At 36.9% G+C, this 27,745-nt stretch overlaps 1 protein-coding gene across 1 annotated transcript in view; it reads left to right on the forward strand.

Annotated features, from left to right (window-relative positions):
• Window positions 1-27,745, forward strand: part of CDKAL1 (CDKAL1 threonylcarbamoyladenosine tRNA methylthiotransferase) — a 624,055-nt gene that overhangs the window by 337,348 nt on the left and 258,962 nt on the right. Inside the window, exon 10 of the mRNA XM_024740415.1 lies at window positions 26,935-27,101. Within this exon, the coding sequence (XP_024596183.1) occupies window positions 26,935-27,101 (167 nt within the window). The remainder of the gene's footprint in view (window positions 1-26,934; window positions 27,102-27,745) is intronic.

The raw sequence follows: 27,745 nt of genomic DNA on the forward strand, positions 1-27,745 counted from the left end.
GTCCTAAAGAACCTAAGGGCAGGACAGGAATAAAGACGCAGATGTAGAGAATGGACTTGAGGACACGGGGAGGGGGAAGTCGGGAAGCTGGAACGAAGTGAGAGAGTGGCATGGACATATATACACTACCAAATGTAAAATAGATAGCTAGTGGGAAGCAGCCGCATAGCACAGGGAGATCAGCTTGTGACCACCTAGAGGGGTGCGATAGGGAGGGTGGGAGGGAGACTCAAGAGGGAGGGGATATGGGGGTATATGTATACATATAGCTGATTCACTTTGTTATACAGCAGAAACTAACACAACATTGTAAAGCAATTATACTCCAATAAAGATGTTAAAAAAAAAGGTAAAGGTTTGAGCCCACCATAGGAAAAGCTAACTCCAAGACAAGGTGACAGTAGAGATCAGTGAGTAAAGTGAATGGAATATGTTAGATTCATGCTTGATTGACACATTGAAATATGGGTAATTTTTGTCTTGGTTTTAGAAAATTTTAGATTTCAATACCTTTTTCTGATTCTGACTTCCCTTTGTCATATTTCCAAGATTTTAAGTCTTAAAAAGTTTCGAAGATTCAGATTCTTTGTCTACCATATACAGAAGTGACGAAACCAGAATTATTTTTGCTTTTAGTATTACGTACTGCCATTCACACTTTCATTTAGTTGTTTTTCAAATAATGATGATAATTTTTCAGTTATTAGTGAGTAGTATGCCCAAGAAAGCACTTACAATGAAAATACACTTCCAGAAATTGTAGACCTATGGGATTGTCATTCAGATACTCTTAGCAGATTTATTCCAATATTGAGAGTTTTACTTACCTTTTATAGAATGAACTACTAACTCTTAGCTTGGGAATATGGCAATCAGGAGGTAGCGTTACTTTAATAATATGGTCCGTACTGCTAAGTGCCTCTCTTTCTTGAGATTCAGGTGGTTGTCTCAGGTAAAGCCCCTCTCATACATATGCAACTGAAAGTTTCCTTCTTATAAATTTCTTATTAAAAAATAAAATGATAATAAAAATGGCTTACATTTATTTAGTGCTGATTGGGTCCAATCACTGTGTTATGTGTTTTATAATACATAAATAATGTATGAGCCGTACAACACCCAGAAAGACAAGTTGTTATCCCTATCTTATCAAGAATATAAGGCCCAGAGAGCTTAAGTGACTTGCTCATGGCTCTCCAGGTCTGTTTTAAGTTGATGTTTCAGAGTAAATTTTTTTTTTTTTTTTTTTTTTGGCTGCACGATGCGGCATGCAGGATCTTCCCCAACCACGGATCAAACCTGTGCCCCCTGCCTTGGGAGCGTGGAGTCTTTAACCACTGTGCCACCAGGGAAGTCCTCAGAATAGTTTTAAATTAAACAAAAGGAGACCAAGGTGCTTTTCTTAAGAATCTCTACTTGTTACCCTAAACCTGATCTCAGAGTCTTAAGTAGAATGGCCCTGTGGCCCATCCTAGCTTGTATCTTCAGAGAATAGTTTAACCTGTGGACCAACTTTGTGGCTTGATTTCACAGACTACTATCTTTTAAAAGCTGGCAATGACTACTAAGAATCACTTCATTTCACTCCCTACTGGTAAAGTAATTCCTCACAGATTTGAGCTGCACTCTCAACTAGTTTCCATTCTTCACGCATGGCCAAAACAGCAAAATGAGAAGAAAGTGCTGCGTGGAGAATTAAGCCCTCTGACTTGTTTCTCAACAATTGCAGGGACCTCCACTACTTTCTTGTTTTAGGAAGGAAAAATAAGTCCAACTTTTCAACTTTTCCTCTCATACTGGGAGATGCCAGGCCTGATTTGCACTTACTTTAGAGGCCCTAATATATTTATTTGTATGCTGTTAACTGTGAATGAAGCACCTCAGATAGATTTTCCAGAGCTGTAGAACTTAAAAGCATAGGATATTTTGAATAAAGTGTAATAGGATATTTGAACAAAATTCAACCTGGTTTTGCGCTAAGTGCATACATTCTGAACCAATGTGGAGAGAAGAATGACATCAAACTTCTTTCAATCCTCCCATGCTATTTGGGGAAAAAACTTGGTATTTGAATAGATCATCACCCCATCAACATTCAAAGGGTTTGCTTCTCCTGCCGTGATGAATCACATATTCAAAATGCAGACATAAAAGGAAGCACTGTAAAAGTTTTTTTGTATTTTAGGCTGTAAAGAAATTGTGGTTTTGAAGTTCTTCTTTCTTTACCCTCTTCAGTATTCTTATTTTGGGAAGTTTGTGTGGGGTGACAGAGGAACTTAACAAAACAATGATCTCACCTGAGAAACACAGAAGTCAGACAGAGGGGACAGTATGGAAATGAAGATTTTAAGTCATATAATAATCTAGTAACACCTGGTAGTGTGTGTGTATGTACTGTTTTGTGAAAGATGACAGGCAAGCTGCTGTAGCGGAAGAGTGGTGAGGGTAAACTGAGGTTAAACTGAGGGTTCCTTAATTTCCCTGTGCATTACATTCAATATTAGGCTTTAATTGTTTGAGTCAGACAGCTCCAAGCTTTTTCACCCAGAAAAACAGTCTGCAGGTTGTAAGATCTGACTGAAGACTGGGATGAGAGTAGAGAATCGGGAGTTGACTTTTATGGCTTGACTTGATTCAAGCAATAACTCTCCCTTCGGGAGCTTTTGTTCATTACAAAAGTGGGTTGTTTCAGTCAGTCTAAATAATGCACAGAAGTTTCCATCATTTATCAAATGGTTTGTAATTTCAGCTGCATCTGTATACCATTTGAGCTGATATATTAAAATGAATGAAGAGCATAATTTATGTTTCAGGTATATATCTTAAGCATTAGGCACAAGAGTATTTATTAGGTGAGGGGGTATTTGACTCAAAACTGTTTTATTAAGGCGGACTAGAACTTATAAAAGAGATAAAGTAATTTTAAAAGGTATTTAGAGGGGAAAAGCATGTACATATAAACCTAGGTACTTATTTAAGGTGTTCAAAATTCTAACAGAGAAAATTGGTTATTAACACACTGACTCGTTAAATAGTTAACTCTAGCTTACATTATAAATACTACATAAGTGATGTTCCGCGTTGTACTTATTATAGAATATAGTATTATAAGAGCAAAAATCCACAATACCTTGTTTAGTAAATTTTAGGGTATATTGATTTTTACTTTGAAATGAGGATGCATTTACATATCATTTTACATCTAAATGAAGATGCATCTTATAATTGAGGGAATTTTGTAATTATTTGGAAATATTTTGTGGTGGTTTTTTCCCTTAGAAGCACACTTTATAAAGTGCGTTTTATTTTACTTTTTTCCAGTTTTATTGATATGTAATTGACATATAACAAAAAAGGTGTATTTTACATTGTTGGTGTCTTAGATTCCATTATATATAGTAATTGTCTTTTTCTTTGGGAGCGGTTGTAGTTGCTTTACAATGTTGTGTTAGTTTCTGCTGTACAGTGAAGTGAAACAGCTCTATGTGCACATATATCCCCTCCTCTTGGACCTCCCTCCCACCCCCACCCCCCAATCCCACCCATCTAGGTCACCACAGAGCACTGAGCTGAGATCCCTGTGCTGTATAGCACGTTCCCACTAGCTGGCTGTAGTGTATGTATGTCAATCCCAATCTCCCAATTCTTCCCCCCCTTTCCCCCAACCCGTGTCCACACGTCCATTCTCTACATCTATGTCTGTATTCCTACCCTGCAAATAGGTTCGTCTGTACCATTTTTCCAGATTCCACATATATGCATTTATGTACGATATTTGTTTTTCTCTAATAGACATATCTATAAATAAGAATTGTGAAGATACTAGAACCTCAACGAATAGTCAAAATATCAAGCCAATGATATTGGTTAGTAAGTACTATGACATTTTGGAGACTACTTCCAATCAATTTTGTTTCTTTCTTTTATGATAGAGTAATGGCCCATCTAAAAATGTGGAAAGAAATTATTGTTAACTATGTAGACATCAGTGAAAATTTCTGCCAGTTCCATTATATTTTTCCCATAATAATTTTAGGAAGATGAACTCAAACATATTGAAGGAACTTCTGTAGAGCTCTTTTAATAGCCTGAGGATGGTTTTCTACAGATGATATCATTAGCCTGGAACAATATTGCACTTTATTTAGTAAATGGAATGAAAAGCATACAGAGGGTATTGATGCATGACATCAATATGGGAGAAATTGGTGGTGTCAAGAGAATGAAAGAATCTAAATTAACCTAGGAGATTTGGTCCAAAACATCAATAGGTGTGTAGTATGATGAACTGTAAAATCGTTTCTGTAAAGAATTGAGGCTTGGCACTAACCCTGCAGGGGAGTGGGAGATAATCTGGGCAGCTCACTTAGATTATGTCAAGGATATGTTGTTCTTGTCAGAGTTACCATTACTTTGGGGTAAACCACATAAGTATTGAGAAATAACCCTCTGTTACACTCTGGAGAAATTCAGTGAAAATGAGTTAGAAAAAGAGACCTCTGAGAAAAATTAAAAGAAATTGAAATGGTTTGCTTTAAACAGAAGAATCAAGAGATTAAGAGTTGTAATAAGTGGTACCAGCTGTTCTCCATTTCTATTAACAGAGAGTAAGAATAAATGGATATTAATGAGAGTGGGAAATAAGCAGGTTGGTTGTTGTAATAGAACCAGAAAGAAAAAGGAGAGCCTGTCCTTAGAAATTTTGAATACAGTACGTAATTGCGCCTGGTAATAACTGTGTAGTCATTTGATAAATATGTATTGAGTGTCTTCCATAGAAAGGTCTAATGTTAGGTGTTGATCCCTGTTTGAAGATAAGAGACTGAACTAGGGACTAGGTATACAGTGTCCTTCCTAGTTCTGTGACTTTCTTGAAAGTAGTTAGCAGGCTAAGTGAGACTTCTTGAAAAATGGAAAAACCTGTGTGGTATCCATTCAGTGAGGTAATGTATCAATATATTATATACAGAGTCAAGAAGAGAATGGTTCTATAGAGTTAGTCACCCTTTGATATCAATTAAACTGACGTTAATATCTGAGTGTCTTTTGCATATTCCTTAAGAAATGTCAGGGGAAGCAAGAGAAGGTTAGTAATGCGGCTTCTATTTTTTGTCATTATTTACAGTGTATTATGTACACAGTGTAATCCCTCAGCCAACTTTAATTTCATAAGCTATTCGTTGTGTTTAAACAGTGCCTTTCTTATATTAAATATTTATGGCAGTCTTTGAGAAGAATACATTAAAATGACAGATGGGGGTCGTTTGAAACATTTCCTTGATTGAAGGCAAGGGACCCCCTTGTGAATTTATAGTCTGCTTTCAAAGAAAAGTTCACAGTGTCTGATAATAACCCAAAGAAGCAAGAATTCCACCAATTCCCAGCACTGTGATTTCAAAAGGCAATGGCTGCAAACAATCTTCATGCTTCAGCACCTCCCATTTTGAAATTGTTTGCAAGGGCAGTGAAGAATGATGAACAAAAGCATTTACAGTTGTATTGCCTATTAATAATTCAATAAGAGTACACCTATTTTGCATTAATATTACTTTTTCATTGATTTTTATCCACAGTAACAAAGATAAGTGGAAAATCAAATCTTTGACCTATGTTGGACAAGAAGATATGTCCTAAACTCTAGAATTCTGGAACTTGAAGGATACTCTGGGAATCACATCCTAGGTTTCCTAAAGGAGGGATGAGCTTTTTTGCTTTACTATTTTCTATTTGCCTAGGTAACCAATAAGCCTGAATAATGGTTATTTATTGAAAATGTTAACCGGAAATAATGGAGGGTTTTTTTCCCATTAAGAATGGTGTCTTCTAGTTTAAACTTAGAAGAACTTTATATCTTTAATTACATTACTTTCTTTAGTAGTCATCATAAAATCTATTCTCTTTAGTAGGAGCTTTGCTGAATATAAAAATTAATTATGTGAATTTTTATTAAAATCTTAGATGGTCATTTATTAACTGTCTCATTTGACTGTTGATAACTAGGATGCTTCTTTCTTAACCACCCTTACTCTCTTTTTCTAAGCGAACAGCCTGTGTTTGATGTAAAAGGGAAATGACTGTCTCTGAAAAACTTATTTTAGCTTTATCCAGCTATTTCATTAATGTTTCATGAGAGCTTTGAAAGTCTCTGACCAAAGAGAAATTATGACTCTTGTAGTATTGTAAGTCAGTTGCCAATCAATAATGGCTATCCTTGGTTGATAGTGATTATGTTACAGTTACACAGAAAGTAAGTATGTGTATGCGTGAGTACCACGGGCAGGCTGGTAATTTCAGACTCCCTTTAAATTTATATTTTTCAAGTTATTATCCAACAGTTATTTCGTGAGGATGTGAAGCAGCTGATTTGCTAGTGGTAAAAATTGTATATCTTTATTTTTTTAATGGTTTGTTATGTGTATGGACTGTAGCATCACATTTTAAAATATAGTTGAAGAATTCTTCCACACATGTGCTTTCAAGAATCTATGAATCCCCTAAAATATCAAGCACAATGTTGTATGTGGCTAATTTCTGGAAAGTGATCCATAATTTCCATCAGTGTCAAAGGCAATCTCTAACCCAAAAGAGTTGAGCTAAGTAAATAGCCTGGTCTAATCTTATTTTCCAGGTGAAGAAACTGAGATCCAGCAAAATCAAGTGACTTATTTAAAGGGAGACAATATTGGAAGAGCTGCAGTTAAAATCCTTTCTCCTACCATAGACTGTCCCTGAGGTTTCCAATATTCTTTTAGAAGTTAGATGCTCAGAACCTGGAATTGAAAAAATTTATGGACCTTTTCCATACAAAAAATCTATTCAACCCCAAATAAATATGAGCTAGAGACTTGAACTTACAATATCTCACAGATATTGTTTTGAGTTCCATCTTAGCTTGAAGTTATTATCTGTAGAAGACAGCCAGTATTGATTACATTTTGTAAGAGAAAGTGATGCCTCCTCCCCTGCCCAATTTTAACCCTATATAATGGAAATGTAGCTTCTCCTTCTTACAGCATTTGTTGAATAAATCTTGGTTGTTCCAGATAATAAGGAGGGTTCCCAGTAGACACTGAAAAGATCCTTACTTAAAGGCCCAAGCTTAGTGGGATGACCATCCTGGGAGGATGGTGATAACAAATGGTTTTAATATATGCAACTTACCCGTTGGTTGGGTTTTCTTTGGGGGTACTCCTGGTCTTCTTGGGGAGAGGGCACATAGAGATATTATCCCATTCTTTCTGGTAACAAAGGCTAGCCTTGGGGGCAAGGATAATAGTTACGAGTGCAGTGCAGTGTAGGAGAAAATGGTGGAGGGAACCCCAAAGAGCAGAGATGGTCTCCAGCAAGAACCATAGTAGGGAAAGTAAGATACAGTCAAGAAGGCAGTGGGATGAGGATGTTCTGAGAAGGGCAGTTACTCACAAAGAAGAAATGATAGCAGATTGGATGTTTCCTGTTTAATCTTAATCCTATTTAATTTTTTTAATTAATTAATTTATTTATTTATTCATGGCTGTGTTGGGTCTTCGTTTCTGCACGAGGGCTCTCTCCAGTTGTGGCAAGCGGGGGCCACTCTTCATCATGGTGTGGGGCCTCTCACTATCGCAGCCTCTCTTGTTGCGGAGCACAGGCTCCAGACGCGCAGGCTCAGTAGTTGTGGCTCACGGGCCTAGTTGCTCCGCGGCACGTGGGATCTTCCCAGACCAGGGCTTGAACCCGTGTCCCCTACATTGGCAGGCAGATTCTCAACCACTGCGCCACCAGGGAAGCCCAATCCTATTTAATTTAAAACTAATCTTTCTAATTATTTTGATGTTTGTAGCGGTGATTTTTGCTTTTTATTTGGCTTTTCATTAACATTCATAATTATTAAAATAGCTTTTTTGGGTTTCATTTGTAGCAGGCAGGGCATGGGCTAGGTTTATTATTTTTATTTTTACTTTTTGATGGCTCACACCAGCCCTGACTGAAAGTCTGTACCTGTTCACTTGCGCAGTCACTGGCAGGTGTGTTCTTCCTCATGGGCAGGTGGGCTGCCGATAGCCCCTTCCTGCATAGCATTCAAGGACTAACTCACGTCGGTGTCTCCCATTTGGACCCCAAAGAATACAAGGACAAAAGGCTAGAGATTTGGCACCTTGTTTTTTTAAAGGGTGTCAGCTCCTGGCTTATGATTTGAGTATTTGTTTAAATACTCTAAAACTGTATTTTCTTTTTTCCTTTGATTTTTAACTCGTCTTCATAAAGTTCATATTCAAAAAAATTTATCAAGTTGGTTTGGATTTTCCAGATCAAAAGTGTAAGTAATTTCTGGACAAAAAGTGCCAAGAAAAGCTGCTTTAAAACAACAAATCTAATTTTAGAAAACACATAATGAATTAAAAAGCAGACTCAAACCAAACTAATGAAAGCTATTTAAGTCAGTTGAAGTTTCTAAGCATTTATTTCATTGCTTTTTTAACTCCTTGACTGTTAACACTATAAACGTGAATTTGAGAAAAATGAACTTGTTTTTGAACTCTATAAAAAGTATTTTTTTCGGGCTTCCCTGGTGGCGCAGTGGCTGGGAGTCCGCCTGCCGATCCAGGGGGCGCGGGTTCGTGCCCCTGCCCGGGAGGATCCCGCGTGCCGCGGAGCGGCTGGGCCCGTGAGCTGCGCGTCCGGAGCCTGTGCCCCGCAACGGGAGAGGCCACAACAGTGAGAGGCCTGTGTACCGCAAAAAAAAAGTATTTTTTTCTCTTAATTAACGTTATTGTTTTTAAAGCCCTGCATCAAGCTCTATTTCTGTGCTTGGGTAGTTCCCATTTGCAGATGGGGCAATTTCTGCATATAGGTCTGAACAGACTATGCCACAATTATCCTTTTTATTGTAACTTGACTGTCAGAGAAGTAGTTTTCTTCTCCAAATGGAAATTCAGAGTAACTCAAATGACTTAGTAAACATACTGTCATTTCCAATTTCCAAAGGCAATGGCCCCTGGTCCAGCAAACAAAACCCATGTTGAGACCTGAAATAGATCCGTATCGCCTCATTGTTACTTTGGTATTTCACAGGATAATAACAGTTGCTAGTATTTGTTGTTTACTCTGTGCCAGGCAGAGTGGGAATTACCTTGTACGGATTGTTGCATTTATCTTTACATCACCTCCTGTGAGGTGTGGGTGTGATTATCTTCATCTCACAGCTGAGGAAACCTAAGCTCTGAGCCATGTAGTTAACTTACTCAAGGCTACCCAGCTGGCAAATGGTAGAGTCAGAATTCTAACCCAGACTCTAAGCTTGCTGTAACATGAGCATCTGTGCTATATTGATACACAGGGATGTACATTTATGTATGTGTGTGTGTGTTTCTCATTATAATTCATCTTTGAAGCCACTTCAATTTAGAGGAGTAACTATGCATAGTAATTGGCCTCGTGGGCTTCTGCTCCTGTGCTGAGTTTTTTACCGGAAAATTTGCCGTCATTGAATTGTCACAATCCAATGTCAGTATGCCCACTTTGCAAACAAGACATAGAAGATTTTATGTGGTCATCGTCACTAGCTAGGAAGAGGCCAGCCCAGGGATTAGAACTTGGTCTTTCTTACAAATATCGTATGATATCGCTTGTATCGGAATCTTTAAAAAAAATGATTCAGGGCTTCCCTGGTGGCGCAGTGGTTGAGAGTACGGGAAAGGGCCGGGGGAGGGATAGGTTGGGAGTTTGGGATTGACAGGTACGCACTGCTGTAATTAAAACTGATAACCAAGAAGGACCTACTGTATAGCATAGGGAACTCTGCTCAATATTCTGTAATAACCTAAATGAGAAAAGAATTTGAAAAAGAATAGATCCATGTATATGTGTAACTGAATCCCTTTGTTGTACACCTGAAACTAACACAACATTGTAAATCAACAATATACTCCACTATTTAAAAAAAAAAAAAGAACTTGGTCTTTCTCAAAGCTATTTTTCTATTTCTGGTTAGGTATCTGGACAAGCCACCCAAAAGGATTAAAGTACAATTGAGGGGGTTTTGTTTGTTTGTTTGTTTTGTTTTGTTTTAGTGTATGATGGTATTTGTCTCTATGGCATCTGATTAGAACACTTTCTAAAAAAATATTTCCTAAATATTGGGAAAATTCGTTTTGAAAAAATTTGCCCTTTACTAGAAGGTTAAATATTTGAATCATTTCCCTCCTTTCTGCCCCATCCCTTTCCTTCCTTCAGCAAATATTAGTTAAGTAGTTATTATGTGCAATGGTCATTGTATGAAGAGCTGGGAGCACCTAAAGAAAAAAACACATTCTGACCTGTAAGAACCTACAAATGCTTTTTGAGCAACTACTGTCTACTACTTGCTTTGAAGTTTACAAATGAAGGAGTAAAAGTTCATAAAATCTTCAGAGGATTGATTTTACAGTATAGGTTATCTCCACGTATTTAACATGCATCTCAGACATTGAGATCTTTCTCTGTGCTTTAGTGCCCACACCTAACCATAAAATCTGGCCACTGTATCACATATTATCTCTCCCAATTCTGTGTTTCTCTCAACTGTAGTGGAAAACCTGTACATCATGGTGACACACGAACCATTTGCAAGCTCTTGTTAAGAATCCGGAGCCTATATTCCTTTTGGAAATCAGTAATTGGGAAGTATGAAATCATAGTGTGAGTGTTAACTAAATTCAAGGAGGGAATTTTAAGTCTTTAAAAGGCGTGAAAAGGTATTTTTTTAGAATTTTGATAATATATTTCATTGTTGTTGCTGTATACATGCATGAAGCCTAACCTAGTGTTTCTCTAAGTGTGGTTATCAGTTATCAGCAGAGTACATGGTCTTAGACATCAACCCACACTTACTTCATTAGAATCTCGCCCACCCCGCTCAAATTTTTAATATGCTTTGTGATTCTTGAGCACAGTAGTACTTGAAACCTATTTTCTTGTTGATTTTGTATGTATTTAAGCAGAAGCAGAAGAAACTCTGGTTTGAGTAAAAAAGAAATTACAGAGGGATACTCAGTGACTTGTGAGCCCTAAAGGAAGCCTCAGTAGATCTCTGTAAATGAAGTTGAAACAATGCCATCTGGCCCAAAGATGTGCCTTCCTTAACAGATGGTAGTTTCTTCAATGGTTCTGAGTAGGATGAGGTCAGAATCCCCTAACACCAGATTCCAGAGCTTGGAAAACTCCCACTTCTTAAAGAATCTAATTTTGTAACCAACACCAAAAATATTCCCTTAAAGAAAAATGGAGGGAGAGTATTTTTCTACTTAGTTCCAAAGAGACCTCTTTTTCTGATGAATTCACGTAATCCTCACAGACGCCTCCTAGGGGAACCCAGCAAACAGTGTTAACTTTTTTGTTATATACTTGCTATGAGCCAGACCCTCTACTAGATATTTTTGTGTTATTGAATTGAACAGTTAGGTGAGATGATTATTATTTTTCCTTAAGTCAGTTAAATAACTTGCCCAAAGATACTGAGTTAATCAGCAAAGGATTTAGGAATGAAACCTTGGTTGGCTGAGTTGCAAAACATGTCTTCCTAAGGCAAGAAAAATGGAAGACATAGCTTCCCACTCTGAATCCCACACACAAAAAGTTGCATCCCATGAAGCCACCATCTTTCCAAACTTAGCAGAGTAGGTTGAATGAAAGGACTTTCTTCATCTCTCCTGAAAGAAGGGTCATCTCCTTTCTGCATTTAAGTGTTTACCTTACGCACGAGAATATAGTACCCTTTGCCTCGGGACAATAAGTTAATTGTTTTGGTTTTAAAGGTCTTTCCTTCTGGCTCTTACAGAATTAGAATAAACAGAAGTGATGTTTTAGTCAACAGTGTTATACACCAGATAGGTGAGTGTCGATGTGAAAGCTAGATGAGAGTTGACTCTAAGACAGTGATGAGACGTTTATGAACTAAAACTAGGACTCAAAATTAAGAATGTCTCTGCAACTGTAGCTTTAGCACATTTGCCTGAATGTTATAATGTATTCACTGTAAAGTCTAGAAGCCTTATAAATATATGACTGGCAGTTGCCTTAGGCAGAAATCTTTTACTGATGTAATGAGATAAAAGTAACTAAGCTACATGTAGACTGATGGGTAATTAAATCCATGTGAAGCATTTTGTAACTAATTGCTATGTTCTAATCACAGATTGCTTTCTATTTGTCAAGGTAAGTGTATATAATTACACAGTCCTTATTTTCTTTAATCTGAAATCATCCCAGTTGGGGGAATATTTTTAAGCATTCTGAATCTTACAATATTCGGTACATTTCTTGCATAAAGATAACTTGCATATTTTATAATTTGAGGGCCTTTTATAATAAAATAGCTGTTAGGGACACTGACAGCAATTCTGTGGTCAATAGAGATTTCTACAATCTAGGTTCATTGTTCATTTTTAATTTATTTTTTAATAGTAAAGCTGGTTTGTTATTTACTGAAACCGGTAATGTTCAAAGCATTATATGGACTGTGGTGCCGATCGCAGTAGTTTGAAAAAACCAAGAATCAGTAAGTGATGTGAAAGGACTGCAATTGAAAATGGAACGGAGGATGTGGAATGGAGAATCTCACGCACGCGCTCTCAGAACAATGGAATTTAACTGAGAGAATGATTTCCTGTAAATGTCTGATTTACGGAAGACCCAGTCTTATCTCCTGTATAATATCTCCTAAACATCCGCCAGGTATCCCTCCCCATCCTTAAACCACTGAACTTACTGCTTGGACTCAGGCTGGACTTCCCCCTCTTTCCACTCCTTGCCCATAAATACAGCAGACTCCCCTGTAGCTTGCTGCAGCATGCATTTTACAAATTGTGATTCCTCTGCTCTTCCCAAATAAACTCGATGTCTGGTAATTTGAGGTTGCCTAAATTTACCTCTTCATTTAGGTTCACCGTGGATTAAAAAATAGAATATTTTGAGTGACACAGGTAGAATAAATAAATAGCTCTGGGGGTGGGAGAGTCTCGGTACGGGAGAGCAATACAGTTCAAGGAGTGGCTATAACTACTTGGCACATTAGAGCAGGTAGACAGCCATCTCAGGACTAGAGGGGATTTGGACACCCACTTGAAGTATGGGTTTTTCAATACAAGTTGCCTCTGCTCCTCTGTGACGCTACACAGTGTGCTTCTAGGATGTAGGACCTGTGTCCTGTTCATCTTTGGTCTCTAAGCATGGTGCCTGGCATATGGATCTCATTGGTTAACATTTGTGGAATTATTATGAATAACATGACCAAAAGGAATCAGAGATCATTTTCTGCAGATTATCTTCATTTGTGAATGCTGCTTTTTCATTTTCTATTTGGATAGACTTTTATGACCTTTAAGGCATACTATAAAGCCATTGCATTAAAACAAAACAAAACACCTGTATTTAATTTACTTTACACATACTTTTTATTAAATTAAGTGTGTAACATTATTTATTGCTAATGATTTTTAATAGCCTTGCAATTTATAATAAATATTCTTTAGCTTTGGTCTTCTCTAAGTGGTAACTATTATGAAAGGCATGGTTTTCAAAGCTGAATTGTAATATATTTGTTAAAAAGCCAGATACTTCCCCCTCTTATCCTTCCCACTGTTTTTCCTGCAACTGTTAAAGCAGCCCTGTGTGGGGTATGGAATTGAGCTCCTGTAGTTGCACACCAGACCTGCTTCCTTGCCATCTCTATGGAAGAGTGTATTGGCAGCTTCCAGGGATTGGATTCTCTCTTATTCAGATACAAGTGTTATGTTGATGCCTTTACACCACTCTTCCTTGTCCTGTAGCTTCTCCTTTGTATTAGTGCATATGTAATAATAAATATAGATGTAATATATTTTATCTTCATTATATCTAAGTTTAATACCTCAGAAACATAGAATATTCTTTCCTGTTGCATGTTGACATTGTCATTTTTACATCTCCCTGGCCTACTCGTTATGGTTATTTACATGATAGGCAATATCTTGTAAATATTTAACTTAAGAATATTCTGTACATTTAATTTTTAAATTCTCTTTCACAGCTGTGTCAGTTTTGTTTATAAGTGCCATAGGAAACTGGGAAAGTTCACATAGGGCTCAATGGTGACTTCCTAATAAATACTACTTTGTGATGTTAATGGCAGTACTATGACATGTTTCAAAAGGCAGTCTTTTCACTTCTAACAGCAAATAAATATATAACATTTTTCTTTACGTAGTGTGTGCAGCTTTTTATTTGAAGATGAGTTCTTCAAATCCTGTTCATTTGATGGATTTTTTTAATAAGGTGATAATTTTTAGAAGCATCCTGACATTAGCTATTTTAAATCAGGAAACTGTACTCATTGCTAAGGGAAATGGGTTCTTGATTTGCATTAGACAAAGAGTAGGTTGGGTCTGCCCTATGTAAATTTCACTCTGCACAAAGAGTAGGTTGGGTCTGCCCTATGTAAATTTCACTCTGCACAAAGAGTAGGTTGGGTCTGCCCTATGTAAATTTCACTCTGCACAAAGAGTAGGTTGGGTCTGCCCTATGTAAATTTCACTCTGCATTAAAGTGGTAAGCAAAGGTTTCACAGATACACACTATTCTCCTGGTAACAAATACCCTGTCTTGATCTTATTCCTTTTAAACTTTTATTTTGAAATAAGTCTGGTCTTAGAAAACGTTGCAAAAATACTATAGAGAGGTCACAGTCTTCATCCAACTTCCTCAAGTGTTAATATTTTACATGACCATAGAACATTGATCAATAGCAGAAAATTAACATTGATGTCATACTGTTATGTAATGTATAGACCCTATTCAGATTTCACCCATTGCCCCACTAAAATCCTTTTTCTGGTCCAGGATCCAATCCAGGACCTCATATTACATTTAGTTATGTCTCCTGAGTCTCTTCTCCTCTAGTCTGGGATAGTACCTTTGCCTTGCTTTATCTTTCATAACCTTGCTATCTTTGAAGTTACTGGCGAGTTATTTAAAAGAACCTCTCTCGATTTCGGTTCATCTGATGTTTCCACGTTATTAAATTCAGATTATGTATTTTTGGCAAGAATACCACTGCAGATGATGTTGTGCACTTTTCAGGATATCCGGGTTCGTGATACTGAGATGCCTGATTACAGGTGGGGTTAAATTTTTTCACTTAATGAAGGTGGTATCTGCCAAGTTTCTCTACTGTGTAGTTACTGTTTTTCTCAGTTAGTAAGCTTCCTATGGGGATACACGACAAGACTATGCAAATAACCTGTTTCTCCTCATACTTTTGCCCACTAACTTTAACATTCGTTGTTGATTCTTACCTCCAATGATTATTACTGCACTGTTCGCCAGTTGGTGATTTTTCTATCTTTCCTTTTGCAGTTAGTAATTGGATTATATTATAAGGAAGAGCTGTGCTTTGTCCCCTATTTTTTTTCAAATATTTATTTATGTAAGTATGGATTCATGCATATTTATTCTATACTTCAAATTCCATTACTATCATTATTTATATTACTGCTCAGATTGTCCCAGATTGGCCATTGGGAGCTTCTTCAAATTGGCTCCTGTGTTCTTTAGATATACTATGAGTTTTTTGAGCATTTTCTTCGTTTTTGGTACCAGAAAATGTTTCAGGCTTGTCTTGTACTTTATTCACCTCAGTCCTAGAATCTACCATTTCTTCAAGCATCTGTTGTTGTTTTTATGGGAGAATGGTGTTTAAACCCAAGATCTGGTCACTAGTTATGCTCACTGCTTCTGGGGTATCATCATCTGGCTTGATCTTTTACATTTCAAATGTGTGGAGTTCTGTTGGAACTGAAAAAAGTGCACTTCTAGGCTTCCCTGGTGGCACAGTGGTTAAGAATCCACCTGCTAATGCAGGGAACACGGGTTTGAGCCCTGGTCTGGGAAGATCCCACATGCCATGGAGCAGCTAAGCCCGTGTGCCACAACTGCTGAGCCTGCACACCACGACTACTGAAGCCTGCATGCCTAGAGCCCGTGCTCTACAACAAGAGAGGCCACCGCAATGAGAAGCCCGCGCACCGCAACGAAGAGTAGCCCCTGCTCGCCACAAGTAGAGAAAGCCTGCGCAGCAACGCAGGCAAAAAAAAAATGAATAAAAAAAAAAAAAGTAAATAAATAAAGTAAACTTAAAAAAGAAGTACACTTCTGTATATACTGATGATCTTCAAATGATTCTCTAGTGGAACTCTGCTTTTCCTCCTGTTAAAATAATGCTGTTTTCTTTTTCCTTATGTTCCTCAATATTTATTAAGTCAATGGATTGAATTATCTCAATTGTCAGTATTTTTCAGAAAACTTTTTCTCGTTGTTTTTGATGGCTATCCTCTACTTGGCTGGATGTATAAAAGATGACAAATTAGTGCATAAATAGAAAAAAAGTATTAACAGAAGCTCAAACAGTTTATTCTTTTTACAGTCTGTTCTGTTTTTGCCTGTTAAATACATGTATTCAATATATCTAAGGCATCTTCTGATTGTGCAGTGTTCTGCATTTATATTTTGTGTTCTGTTTGAAATACTGTGACTTTCTGGCGTTCCTACCACTTAAACAAACCTGAGACCTGCACTTGTAGGCTCCTTGTTCAGTCCCACATGTTCTCATCCCCGAATCTTCTCCTTCTCTTCTGTTTCACGTGTTCCTTTCCTCCTATCTTTTTATTAATTGAATAATTCAGTCAACAAATATTCATGGGATGCCCGTGAAGTCTCAGGCACTGGTCTATTGCAGGAGATACATCAGTGAACAAAACAGGTGAAAATCTCAATCTTATTGTAGCTTTCTTTCATCCTAGTTGGAGGTCGGGTAGAGAGACAATCCACAATAAACATAAATAAAAGTAAATTATAGTATGTTAGAGATATTTTTCCCCATATTTCCTTCTGCCTGCTCCTCCCTCCTGTGCTGTTCACCAAGTCATTTCTCTCCGTGGATACTGTTGGAAATCTTTAAAATAAACAATGAAAGAAAGAGACCCTCTCTAGGACCTCAGCTTAATCCCCAACCAGCTGAAGTCACATGAAATAATGATGGCAAGAAATTATCATTTTCCCTCATGAGGTGGTTATTTTAAAATGGCATTCTGTTCTCCTCTTAGGCTAGAGAAGAATTAACGTTCTCTTTTTAAATATTGAATATTAGCCATCTAGATTAACCTCACATAGCAGAATTTAATAAAGGTCATTGTGCTTAATTATGCTTATAGAACCACTTATTTTAAAACACACTGATTTCACTGGTTGATTTAACTTCCAAATGTTTTGTAAAACAGAAAAAAAAAACTTTACCAGTACTCATTTAATGATATTGTTACTTGTCATTGAAAATTTTAATTGTAAAATGTTTCCAAAATATAGAAAACTAACACAGTTAAACACACACACACACACACACACACACACACACATACACACACACACACACACACCAATTACCAGCTGTATCAGATCCTAACATTTTATTATATTTAATTCAGACTTTTTTTTTTTATAAAGAAAGAATTTTAATGTTGAAGCCTCTTGTGTGTATCTCTCCATGATCCCATTTCACTCCTGTCTCCTCTGGAGTTAATGATTTATTGTTATTTCCATCGTTTTCTTATTCATTCTTTCTTCTTCTCCTGCCTTCTTCTGGATTGAGTATTCGGATTCCATTTTTATGTCCACTATTACCTTGTTAGCTATAACTCTGATTGATTTACTGATTCATTGAGTGATTGTGGCTGTTCTAGGGTTTAAATACTATTCTTTAGAGTAGGTATGCTGGTAATGAATTCTCTCAACTTTGTCTGAAGTCTTTATTTTGCCCTTACTGGACAGATATTTTTCTATTTTCACTGAATCCAAATTCTAGTTCGTTTTTTCAGTGTTTTGAGGATGTCTCTTCGTTACATTCTGGCTTGCATAGTTTCTGACAAGAAGTTTTCTACCATTTTTATATCTCTACCTGTGTACAATGTCATCTCCATTCTCAACTGCTTTTAAAGTTCCCTCTTTATTTTTTAAAAAAGAATTTTTTTATAATGTGCTTTGGTGTGATTCTTTATTCTACTGAGGTTGATTGAGTTTTTTAAGTTTTTAGTTTAGAGTTTTCATCAGATTTGGAGAAAGATCAACCATTATTTTAGGAATCTAATTATGTATGTGTTATTCAGCTTGGTATTGTTCAGTTCATGCTCATTCTCAGTGTTCTTTGCTTCTTTGCTTCATTTTGGATAGTTTCTGTTACTAGGTCTTGAGCTTCATCTCTAGAAGTTCCAGTTGTGTCTTTTTCTAGAATTTTCTGTTTATTTTCTCATCATGTTCATATTTTTTGAACATGTGAAACACATTTACAATAGCTGTTTTAAAGTCCTTGTCTGCTAATTTTATCATCTCTGTCATTTGTCACTCTGTTTCATTTGGTTGATTTTTCTCCTCATCATAACCATAGTCAGTATTTTCTTTGTTGTCTGCATGTCTGGTAATTTTTGTTTGGCTGCCAGGCATTTTGAATTTCATTTTGGATTTTGTTGTGTTCGTTTATAGTGTTTTGGACTTTGTTCTGTTTTAGAGTTAAAATATTTGAAAGTGCTTTTATTTATTTTTTTTTGAGGCTTTCTTTTTAATGTCTGTTAGTATAGGTCCAGAGCAGCTTTTAGTTTAACACAAATTTTTCTCTACCACTAAGGTGGTTACCCTTCTTGAGGACTCTATCCAATAATTTGTGTATTCTGAAGTCTTTCTTTTGGTTTGTAGGAACACAAACTGTTCCTGGTCCTGTGTGACTTCAAGGAATTGTTTGTCCTCCTGCTTTTCTATGATTATGTACCCAGCCTTGGGATTTAGTTTCCTCTCTTGCATTCTCAGCCAGAAACTTGAGGGCAGCCCTCTCTGATCTTTGGAGCTCTCAGGGAAGCCCACAATATTTCTTTTTAATTAAAATTATATGTTGTCATTAATATGGCCAGAGTCCACAGTTAATCCTGGATATTATACATTCCTCTACAGAAACAGACATATTGGTGGATATAATTTTGATTAGCATAGCTTGGTCAAGTTACAGAGCTAGGTTTTGGTTATATGTTATTCTATTGTAATATATATTAAAATCACCTTCTGGGACTTCCCTGGTGGCGCAGTCGTTGAGAGTCCGCCTGCTGATGCAGGGGACACGGGTTCGTGCCCCGGTCCGGGAAGATCCCACATGCCGCCGAGCGGCTGGGCCTGTGAGCCATGGCCGCTGAGCCTGCGCGTCCAGAGCCTGTGCTCTGCAACGGGAGAGGCCACAACAGTGAGAGGCCCGTGTACTGAAAAAAAAAAAAAAAAAAAATCACCTTCTATTAATACCATGTGCAAATGTTTGTTATGCTTTGTTCTTAGAAATTTTAAGTTGAAGAGGTAGTTGATTATTAAATCCTTGATGTCTGGGGAGTGTATCAGACCTTCCTATTCTGATTCATCTTCTTCTTCTTCTCAAGGCACAACCACCAACTTCTCCATAAAACTTCCAAACTTTTAAATATGTTTTTGTCCTAAAATTGTACTGTACCCTTTCACTATGTAGGAACAGCACTCACCTCTTTCCCCCTTTTTTACTTTTTACTCACCAGAGCATAAATGTCTTCTGATCTCTGTGACATTGTACCCAGAAAGGGCACAAGTTATCCTTCCAAGACTATTTTAACCAGCCTACTTTTTGGCCAGTTGCTAATTATAGTTAAAAAGAGTAAAACTGATCTGAATTATTCTGTTTATCATGATAGTTGCTTGGTGAGTGTGTAGGAGATTCTTACGGACGAGCCTATTTTTCCTTTCCTTTTCCTGCCTCATAAGAGAGGGTTCTATTTTACTTATTTTTGTCTTTCTTTCTGAAGTTGTTGTAGTGGTTCAACGTCTTTGAAGACTCTTTGAGTTTGTGGCAAATGCTGGTTTGTTGGACGTCAGCTTCAATGATGCTAAGTGATGGGCATGGCCCAGAAGTAGTGCTTAGGCTCTGTGGGGTGAGAAGAAGTAAAAAGAAAAAGGAGAAGAGATAAAAGAATGACACCACTTCCTTTCCCTCCAGGTGCTCCCAACTGGAAAGCATAAATGTTATACTGGTCTCGGGTTCCTTTTACTTGTTTCTATTTAAATATGTGAGTCTTGTTTCATGCACTTTGGTCATTTATAATAAATTCCCCTTCCAAAAAACAGTGAAAGAAAGCAGTTTTTTTAAAGTAAGACTAGACAGTGGCATTTTCTGTTATTTCTTTTCCTGTCCCTTCTTATATACCAAATCTAGTGATTTGAGAATTTTGAAACGGCTTTGAATATTCATGAGCATCAGCTTGAAAGTTTCTTAAAACATGGAGATATTGAGAGCTTTCACTAGCAGTTATAATAGGCATTTTGCATATTCATCACATACAATAGTTAATAGGTTGTTGACGTGGAATTTTTGCTCTCTTAGCTCTACCCTGTGAGCTTGAGCCCCTTGCAACAACTTCTGTCACCAGTGGCTCCCATTTTACAATTCTTTTTCACCACACATCCCTCACCCACTTTGCCCCAACCACACGGACCACTTTGTGGTCCCTTGGGAACTATAAACATGCTCATTCTGGGTCTTTGCACTTATAATAGTCCCTCTGCTGCAAGTGCTCTTCCTTCAGATCGCTGATCTGCGTGGCTTACTACTTGGTTCACTCAGATCTCGTGTCATCCTGAGTTGTCCTTAACTATTCCCTGTCAGCAGTAGCAATGTCCTTTCCCAACCACTTTATCACTCCTTCCTTTGATCCTACTTTCAAACATTTTATTAGCACTTACTTTTACTTGACAATATATTCTTTATCACTCAGTTTATGGTCTCTCGCTTGAATACATTTCAGGAGGGCAGAAACCTTGTCTCTAGATCTGGAACAGTGTCTGGCACATAATAATACTTAACAAATACTTGCTAGAAGAAGGATGAATGAAAGAATGAGGGATGTTATATTTGTATTAGGACACCTACTCAATGCACCTTCAAACTGAACATAAGAATGTAGTAGAAAATAGAAAACTCTATTTGCTGTTTAAATACTTAAAATATTAATTGATAATTTTTATATTCAAAGTGAAAGTTCCCTAATTATAACTACAGAATTTTGCATCCTATTTGACTGTAGATTGTGTGGAGTTCACTTTTCTTTTTTTAATTTATATATTTTTTAACATCCTTACTGGTGTATAATTACCCATGCACCTAGAGCCTGTGCTCCTCAACAAGAGAAATCACCACAATGAGAAGCCTGCACAGCTCAACGAAGAGTAGCCCCTGCTCACCGCAACTAGAGAAAGCCCGCGCGCAGCAACGAAGACCCAGTGCAGCCAAAAATAAATTAATTAATTAAAAAAATAAAAAATATTAAGAGGAAAAGAAAACCCTTCAGGTCACTAATAAACTTTTTTCAAAAGTTTAAAAAAGTAGTATAAACATGATATAATTAAAGATTACCTAATTAATAACTGTCTTCTATGGTGGCCTATTAATTGGGTATTTATCAGTGATAGATCATTATTCTATAAAAGATAGCCTTGACTGGATCTGCTATCTTTAATAAAATTGTTATTTAAGTCCTTTTTTATCTAAATGGGAAACATAAGACCATTGAGTATCTAATAACAGGATCAGAAGGGACCAAAGGAGTTATATTGTCTAATTCACTATTAAATGAATAAGCTAAATAGGTAGAAGACTGCCTGTGTATATTATTACTTAGAAACATTGCCATTGAAGAACTTTCCATGACCTTTCAAATGCTTAAACAGAGGGTCATATTCATTTGTGAATTGTCTAAGATTATTTTTTGAGAAGAAAGAGCCCATAAAAATCTCGTTAATATACACTGTGACCCTTAAAAGAGAGAATGGGGAATTAAGAGCAGAGAATGTAATGCATATTAAATAAACATTACAGATAATGTATAATTCATATTCCTTATTGGCTATAGAAGAAAATGGATAATGAAGGCTGGGATGGATGGTGGTGAAAGACTAGGGGATGGAATTGTGGGAGGAGGGAAAGGCAAGGCTAGTAGTGGAGAGCACAAGATAGAGGAAGAGAGAGAACACATCTTCTGAGGAAGAAAGATATAGCAGACTTCGAGGTGATTTTTTTTTTTAATTGAAGTATAGTTGGTTTACGGTGTTACGTTAGTTTCTGGTATATAGCAAAGTAATTCGGTTATACATATATATGTGTGAGAGTGTATGTGTGTGTGTATTCTTTTTTCATATTCTTTTCCATTATGGTTTATTATGGGATATTGAATATAGTTCCCTGTGCTATACAGTAAGACCCGGTTGTTTATCTATTTTATATATAGGTTGTTTATCTATTTTATATATTAGGGATTCTGCTAATCCCAAACTCCTATTTTATCCCTCCCCACTGCCTTTCCCCTTTGGTAACCATAAGTTTGTTCTCTCTGTCTGTGAGTGTTTTCTGTTTTGTAAATAAGTTCATTTGTGTCATATTTTACATTTCACATATAAGTGATATCATATGGTATTTGTCTTTCTTTGTCTGACTTACTTCACTTAGTATGATAATCTCTGGGTCCATCCATGCTGCTGCAAATGGCATTATTTAGCTCTTTTTTCATGGCTGAGTAATATTCCATCGTGTATGTGTATGTACCACATCTTATCCATTTATCTGTCAAACATTTAGATTGCTTCCACGTCTTGGCTATTGTAAATAGTGCTGCTATGAACATAGGGGTGCATGTATTTTCGAATTATAGTTTTCTCTGGATATACATCCAGGAGTGGGATTGCTGGGACATATGGCAACTCTATTTTTAGTTTTTTGAGAAACCTTCATTCTGTTTTCCATAGTGGCTGTACCAGTTTACATTCCCACCAACAGGGTAGGAGGATTCCCTTTTCTGCACATGAGGTGATTTTTTAAATAATTATGTTTAATTGATGTAGATTTTCTTACCATCTAGTGTTTTTTAACTATTGATCCAATTAATCACTGTTTACAGTTTTATATTTTTATAATCTCTATTTTTAGAGACTCTACTCATATGGAATAATTGAAACAATTTATTATGATGGAAATTTTCCCCAGTGATAAAGCAAAAGCTACCAGAGAAATATCACTTCTCTGACCAGATAAAATCAATCTTCACCCATATTTTAATTTGTTACAATGAAGCTCATACGCAGGAAGAGTTATAGTGAGTCATAATCTTTTGAACTTGAGTTTTGGCAAAGTTTGGTTTTTCAGAAAGGATTTTCTTTGTTGTGAGACTATTTTACTGAGAATATGATCTTTCTTTTATTATTAACCTTTTATGTCTTCTTTATGTTTTCCATCCTCTGTCATCTCACATTACTATGAAGCAGAGATCAGAATGCAGCTGTTGTAGCTGCTCTCTATTCAGGGAAAAGTAGTGTTAGAACTGTAGGCTGATCTGTAATTACTTGGGTAAAATGATAATGGATTCCAGTAACTTAACTTTTTGAAGCGTTTTCCTTTGTAAGATGTATTTCATTTCTTCCTAGTGTTTGCTTTTTTTTAAACCAAAATTAACACAACAAAAGGATGATAGATGATCTTATGAACCTAACGTTCATTAGAAAAGTCAGATACACTGAATAATTTAAGGAACATGAACAAAAGTCAGGTAGCTGAACAATTTTAGGAAAAAGTAAGATTCCTCCTTGGATGTTTAAAAAAAGCCTCATTCCTGTCTCCTGAATTTCTCCCCACCACTTTCTTTTTTTGCATGTATTTATTACAGGCATGGGAGTTTTTACTGCGCATTCACTTCTCTTATCTCAATTCTTCCTGCCTGCTTCTCTTTTTCATTTTCATGTGTTTGTTTTTCTGACATGTATTAGTCAAAATCCATGTTACAGTGTAGATGGGGGTCTGTCTCATTGGGGTTGACATCATACCCACGTCAAGCCAGTTCAGTTCGCCCTTGATCTTGGTTTCTAAGGCTGTGTTCTCCAGTACCCATCCGCCTCCACGTCACCACTGATAGGGATGTATATGAAGTTCCCAGGATGTCTGTCAAGTGTCCCCTCACCGGCGCCTGAGTAATAGCCAGTCTTAGATCTCAGGAGTTTAATGATGAATCCGTATCTGTCATGAGCTGGAAGAGCTGCAGGGCACATAGTAGGTAAGGGCTTAATAAATGTTTGATGGATGAGTAAAGAAATGAATGTGCAAAGGAATGTAGCTCATAACTGGAGTCCTTAAGGAATGAAGCTGTTTAGGCAAGCACTTCTGTCCATAAGTATAGCCAATTAAGAGTGCAGCTCAAAGCATGCATGTGTGTCCCAATATCCATTAGTGATTACAGACTGCAGCCTTCGGTTTCCCTGGTGAATTCATATTCAAGCTGACCTGACAGGCACTGCTTGCACTATGAATAATCACAGGACTTCGGGATTCCACACTGAGCTTCACCTTTACTATGAATCGGCTTTCTGTGGCCTAACTGTGGGAGGGATCAGCTCTCATTAGAATGAACGCTTGAAATATAACCTTACAAACCTGAACTTTCTCACGTTAAGAGCAAAATCATCTTTGACAAATTTTTGGATTGAACTGGCAAGGCACAGTTCTTCTCAAGTCCAAGGATTTCACATTTTGCACATGTTTTCTTACTTCATTGTGTTTTAAACCAGGTTGCCATTATAGAGAGCATTTTAGCAGCCTTGATCTTGGAGACATCAAGACCATTATTCCTGTTGTTGCTGATGTAGTGTTACAGCTGCTTCCTCTTCATGTGATTTAATTTGAAGCTTCAGCCCACCAGGGGGCTGTTGGTCCCCACCTATGCAGCTTGAAGAGCTGGATGCTGTTTTCTGCATGGCTGTTATTCCCATTCCTATTCATAGCGATTTTTCCCCTTCTATATTCATCTAGCAACAGCAAGGCACTGTTCCAGGAACTCGCTCTCTCTACATAAGGCGTAACATGGAACCATTTGGATGGAAAAATTATAAATTAAAATTATTCTGTTCATTTAAAAATATTCATATTGTGTTGCTCAGATGCCAGTAACTGGAAAATCATGGATAATGTCCTGTTTTTATAACCTCTTTCAGAGTGTTTTAAAATCCATTTATGTTGTTACTTAGCCATCTCTTTCCTGGAGTGGATTTTGTGATAAGATTTTTTTAAAAAAGGTTGTATGAGTCCAGTGTCTGATGGCATATGTAATATTAAAATAGAGATAATACCACTAATTGCAACCAGTTTTTTTCAATAGAAAAATATTTATTCCATGTACAGAGAATATTTATAAAACTACAGAGCTACAAAGGTAGCCTGTGGACATGCCAGATTATTTACTTTGAGGATAAAACTTTTTATTAAATGATTAAAACTAAGCAAAGGTTTATTAATTTCTGAAACTACATATTTAAATTAAGAAAGCCCATATATATTCATAACATTATTGATTTTCAAATACTAAAAACATCTCTAACTTTTAAAATGGAGCTGTTTTTTGATGTCTCCTGTTCTTTAATTTTGGGAAACTAATTTTATTTCTATCCTTGTATTTTCCATGTTGTCTGGGTGTGGGTGAGGACGTGCTTGTCTCAGAAAGATAGTAAAGTGGGGAAAAGTGAACATGTTTTTATGGAGGTTGGCTAGTTTGTTGATAAAGTAAATATATCTCTTCTTCTAAAGGAAAGAATAGTGACTGGAGATGTTAGCTTCGTGTATTGATATATTTTTCCACCTCTGTGGAACATGTTAAAGAGAGTGAAGATCTTTCCTTTTTGCTTCTTTGTTCTATAAGTTTTAAGTTCACATTCACATAGAAGCTGTGTGTTCTATTTGTTGTCTCTCTTGGCTAGGAATATTTAGATGTATTTTTGAAATTATTCTGTTCTGTCAACTAAAGACAATTTAAAATTTTAATTTTAAGACTCTTCCTAGAAACTTCTACTTTTGGTTCAGGCTGTCTTTGTGTGCCTTGTGTGTGTGTTGAGGTTCTTCAGAAGCAACAAATCACGTTAGCATGAACAAATTTCACAGGCCCATTTCACTGTTTATTTTAGCCTTGTGAATCATTTGGCCTTTTAAAACAGGCTAATCCTTTAGTTGAATGTGCCTTCAGAAAGATTCTGTGTGCCCTGCAAACTTGGGTGGCTCTTGCTAACTCTGCTTTATTTATTTTAAGTAATACTAGGTGATCCAGAAGTATTTCCTTTCAATTTCTGGTAGAATGTTATTGCAGGCGGGTAATATTGGAAGTCAGGATTCTTTATAACAACAACAACATGGAAACATAGATACATTTTTATAAAGTCTGATTGATGGAAAATAGGATGCAACCTGTTCTATTTTTAGTAAACAGCTTTTTCAACACAGATGCTTACTTGATACAGTAGCCAACTTCTTTGAATGCAGCAATATAATGCACTCTGTTCTTAATTGAATGAAGAAAACAAATTAGCATGGTTACTACAGGAGAAACGGGTACCTCATAATTAATAATTTGTGAGTCAAACTTTAACAACACTTGACATTTTCCTTGGGTCGGTGACAGACTGATTAGTGAGTTAACTGCTGATAGTACCTATTTTGTGGAGTGACTGTTTCAGTTCCGGGGCTTTTGCTCTTCAATAAACTAGGTATTGTCTGTGATGGGACTAAAGCTTTAGTCTTGATCAAAGCGCTTTGGAGGAAGCATGGTTGAACTGATTGGCTGTAAATGTTAATCACTCCATAGGACGCACTGATAATTTACAGCATTGTTGCAACTCTCTGGTGTTCATAAAATGAACTTAATGACCCAGTGCCACCATGGGATAAGCTGCTTTTTCTCTGCAATTGAATACCCAGGCTGCCTGCATATCAGTGTTGAGAAATACTGCATTAAAAAGAGTGAGCAGCTGTATGATGAAGGAAACGGCTCTGCAACAGATTTGTTAATTATCTCCTTTGATTCACAGAGGGTGTTTGTGAAATATGGTTGACCAGTGAAGACACAGGGGCTTATGGCAGAGATATTGGCACCAGTCTTCCCGCACTGCTGTGGAAACTGGTTGAAGTGATTCCGGAGGGAGCAATGCTGAGGCTTGGCATGACAAATCCGCCCTATATTTTAGAGCATCTGGAGGTAAGGAAAAGCACCCCATTTCCATGCTGACACAGAGACAGACCAATCCAGACAACGTGGCAGCCTCAGCACCATCACACGAGTGTCGTTTAAAATCGCTTTCACGTTTTTTTTTTTTTTGTGGTCCCACGTTACCAAGAATGAATCGGGAATTTCAAGTCCCTTCTTTGTCAGTCTTCACATCTTGTTTCTGCTTCCTCACCATTAATTAATGTTGCCTAGATTTTCCAGTATTTGCCATCTTGTCCCAGTTCTTTGTTTCTTCCTTACAGCCCTTCAGTTTTCCAATGCATAGATTTGCCTCAGTTCCTCTGTCTATAACCCGTGTGTATTTCAGGACTGCTACCACGTTGCATTGATTTTGCAACCAACTGTGAACATTGCATTATCTGAACTGCTGTTAGCCCTACCAATGAGGACACTGTGCAGTGGAGTTTAAGGATGTTTTAAATTTGATTCTTTTGTCTGGCAATAGTTAGGGGAAAAATGAAATCCAGGAGATGTAGAGCTTTGTAGTCTTCCACTTGATTCTCTTGTGGTCGCTGTGAAAAAAGGAGTTATGATAATGCAAGATCTCTGGTTTTGTTTTTATACCTTCCATGGATGAACAGAGTGCCTACCCTCAAGTAGCTTACTATTAAACT

This window comes from Neophocaena asiaeorientalis, unplaced genomic scaffold (assembly GCF_003031525.2).
Source record: "Neophocaena asiaeorientalis asiaeorientalis breed wild unplaced genomic scaffold, Neophocaena_asiaeorientalis_V1.1 scaffold273, whole genome shotgun sequence".
Taxonomy (NCBI): Eukaryota; Metazoa; Chordata; class Mammalia; order Artiodactyla; family Phocoenidae; genus Neophocaena; species Neophocaena asiaeorientalis.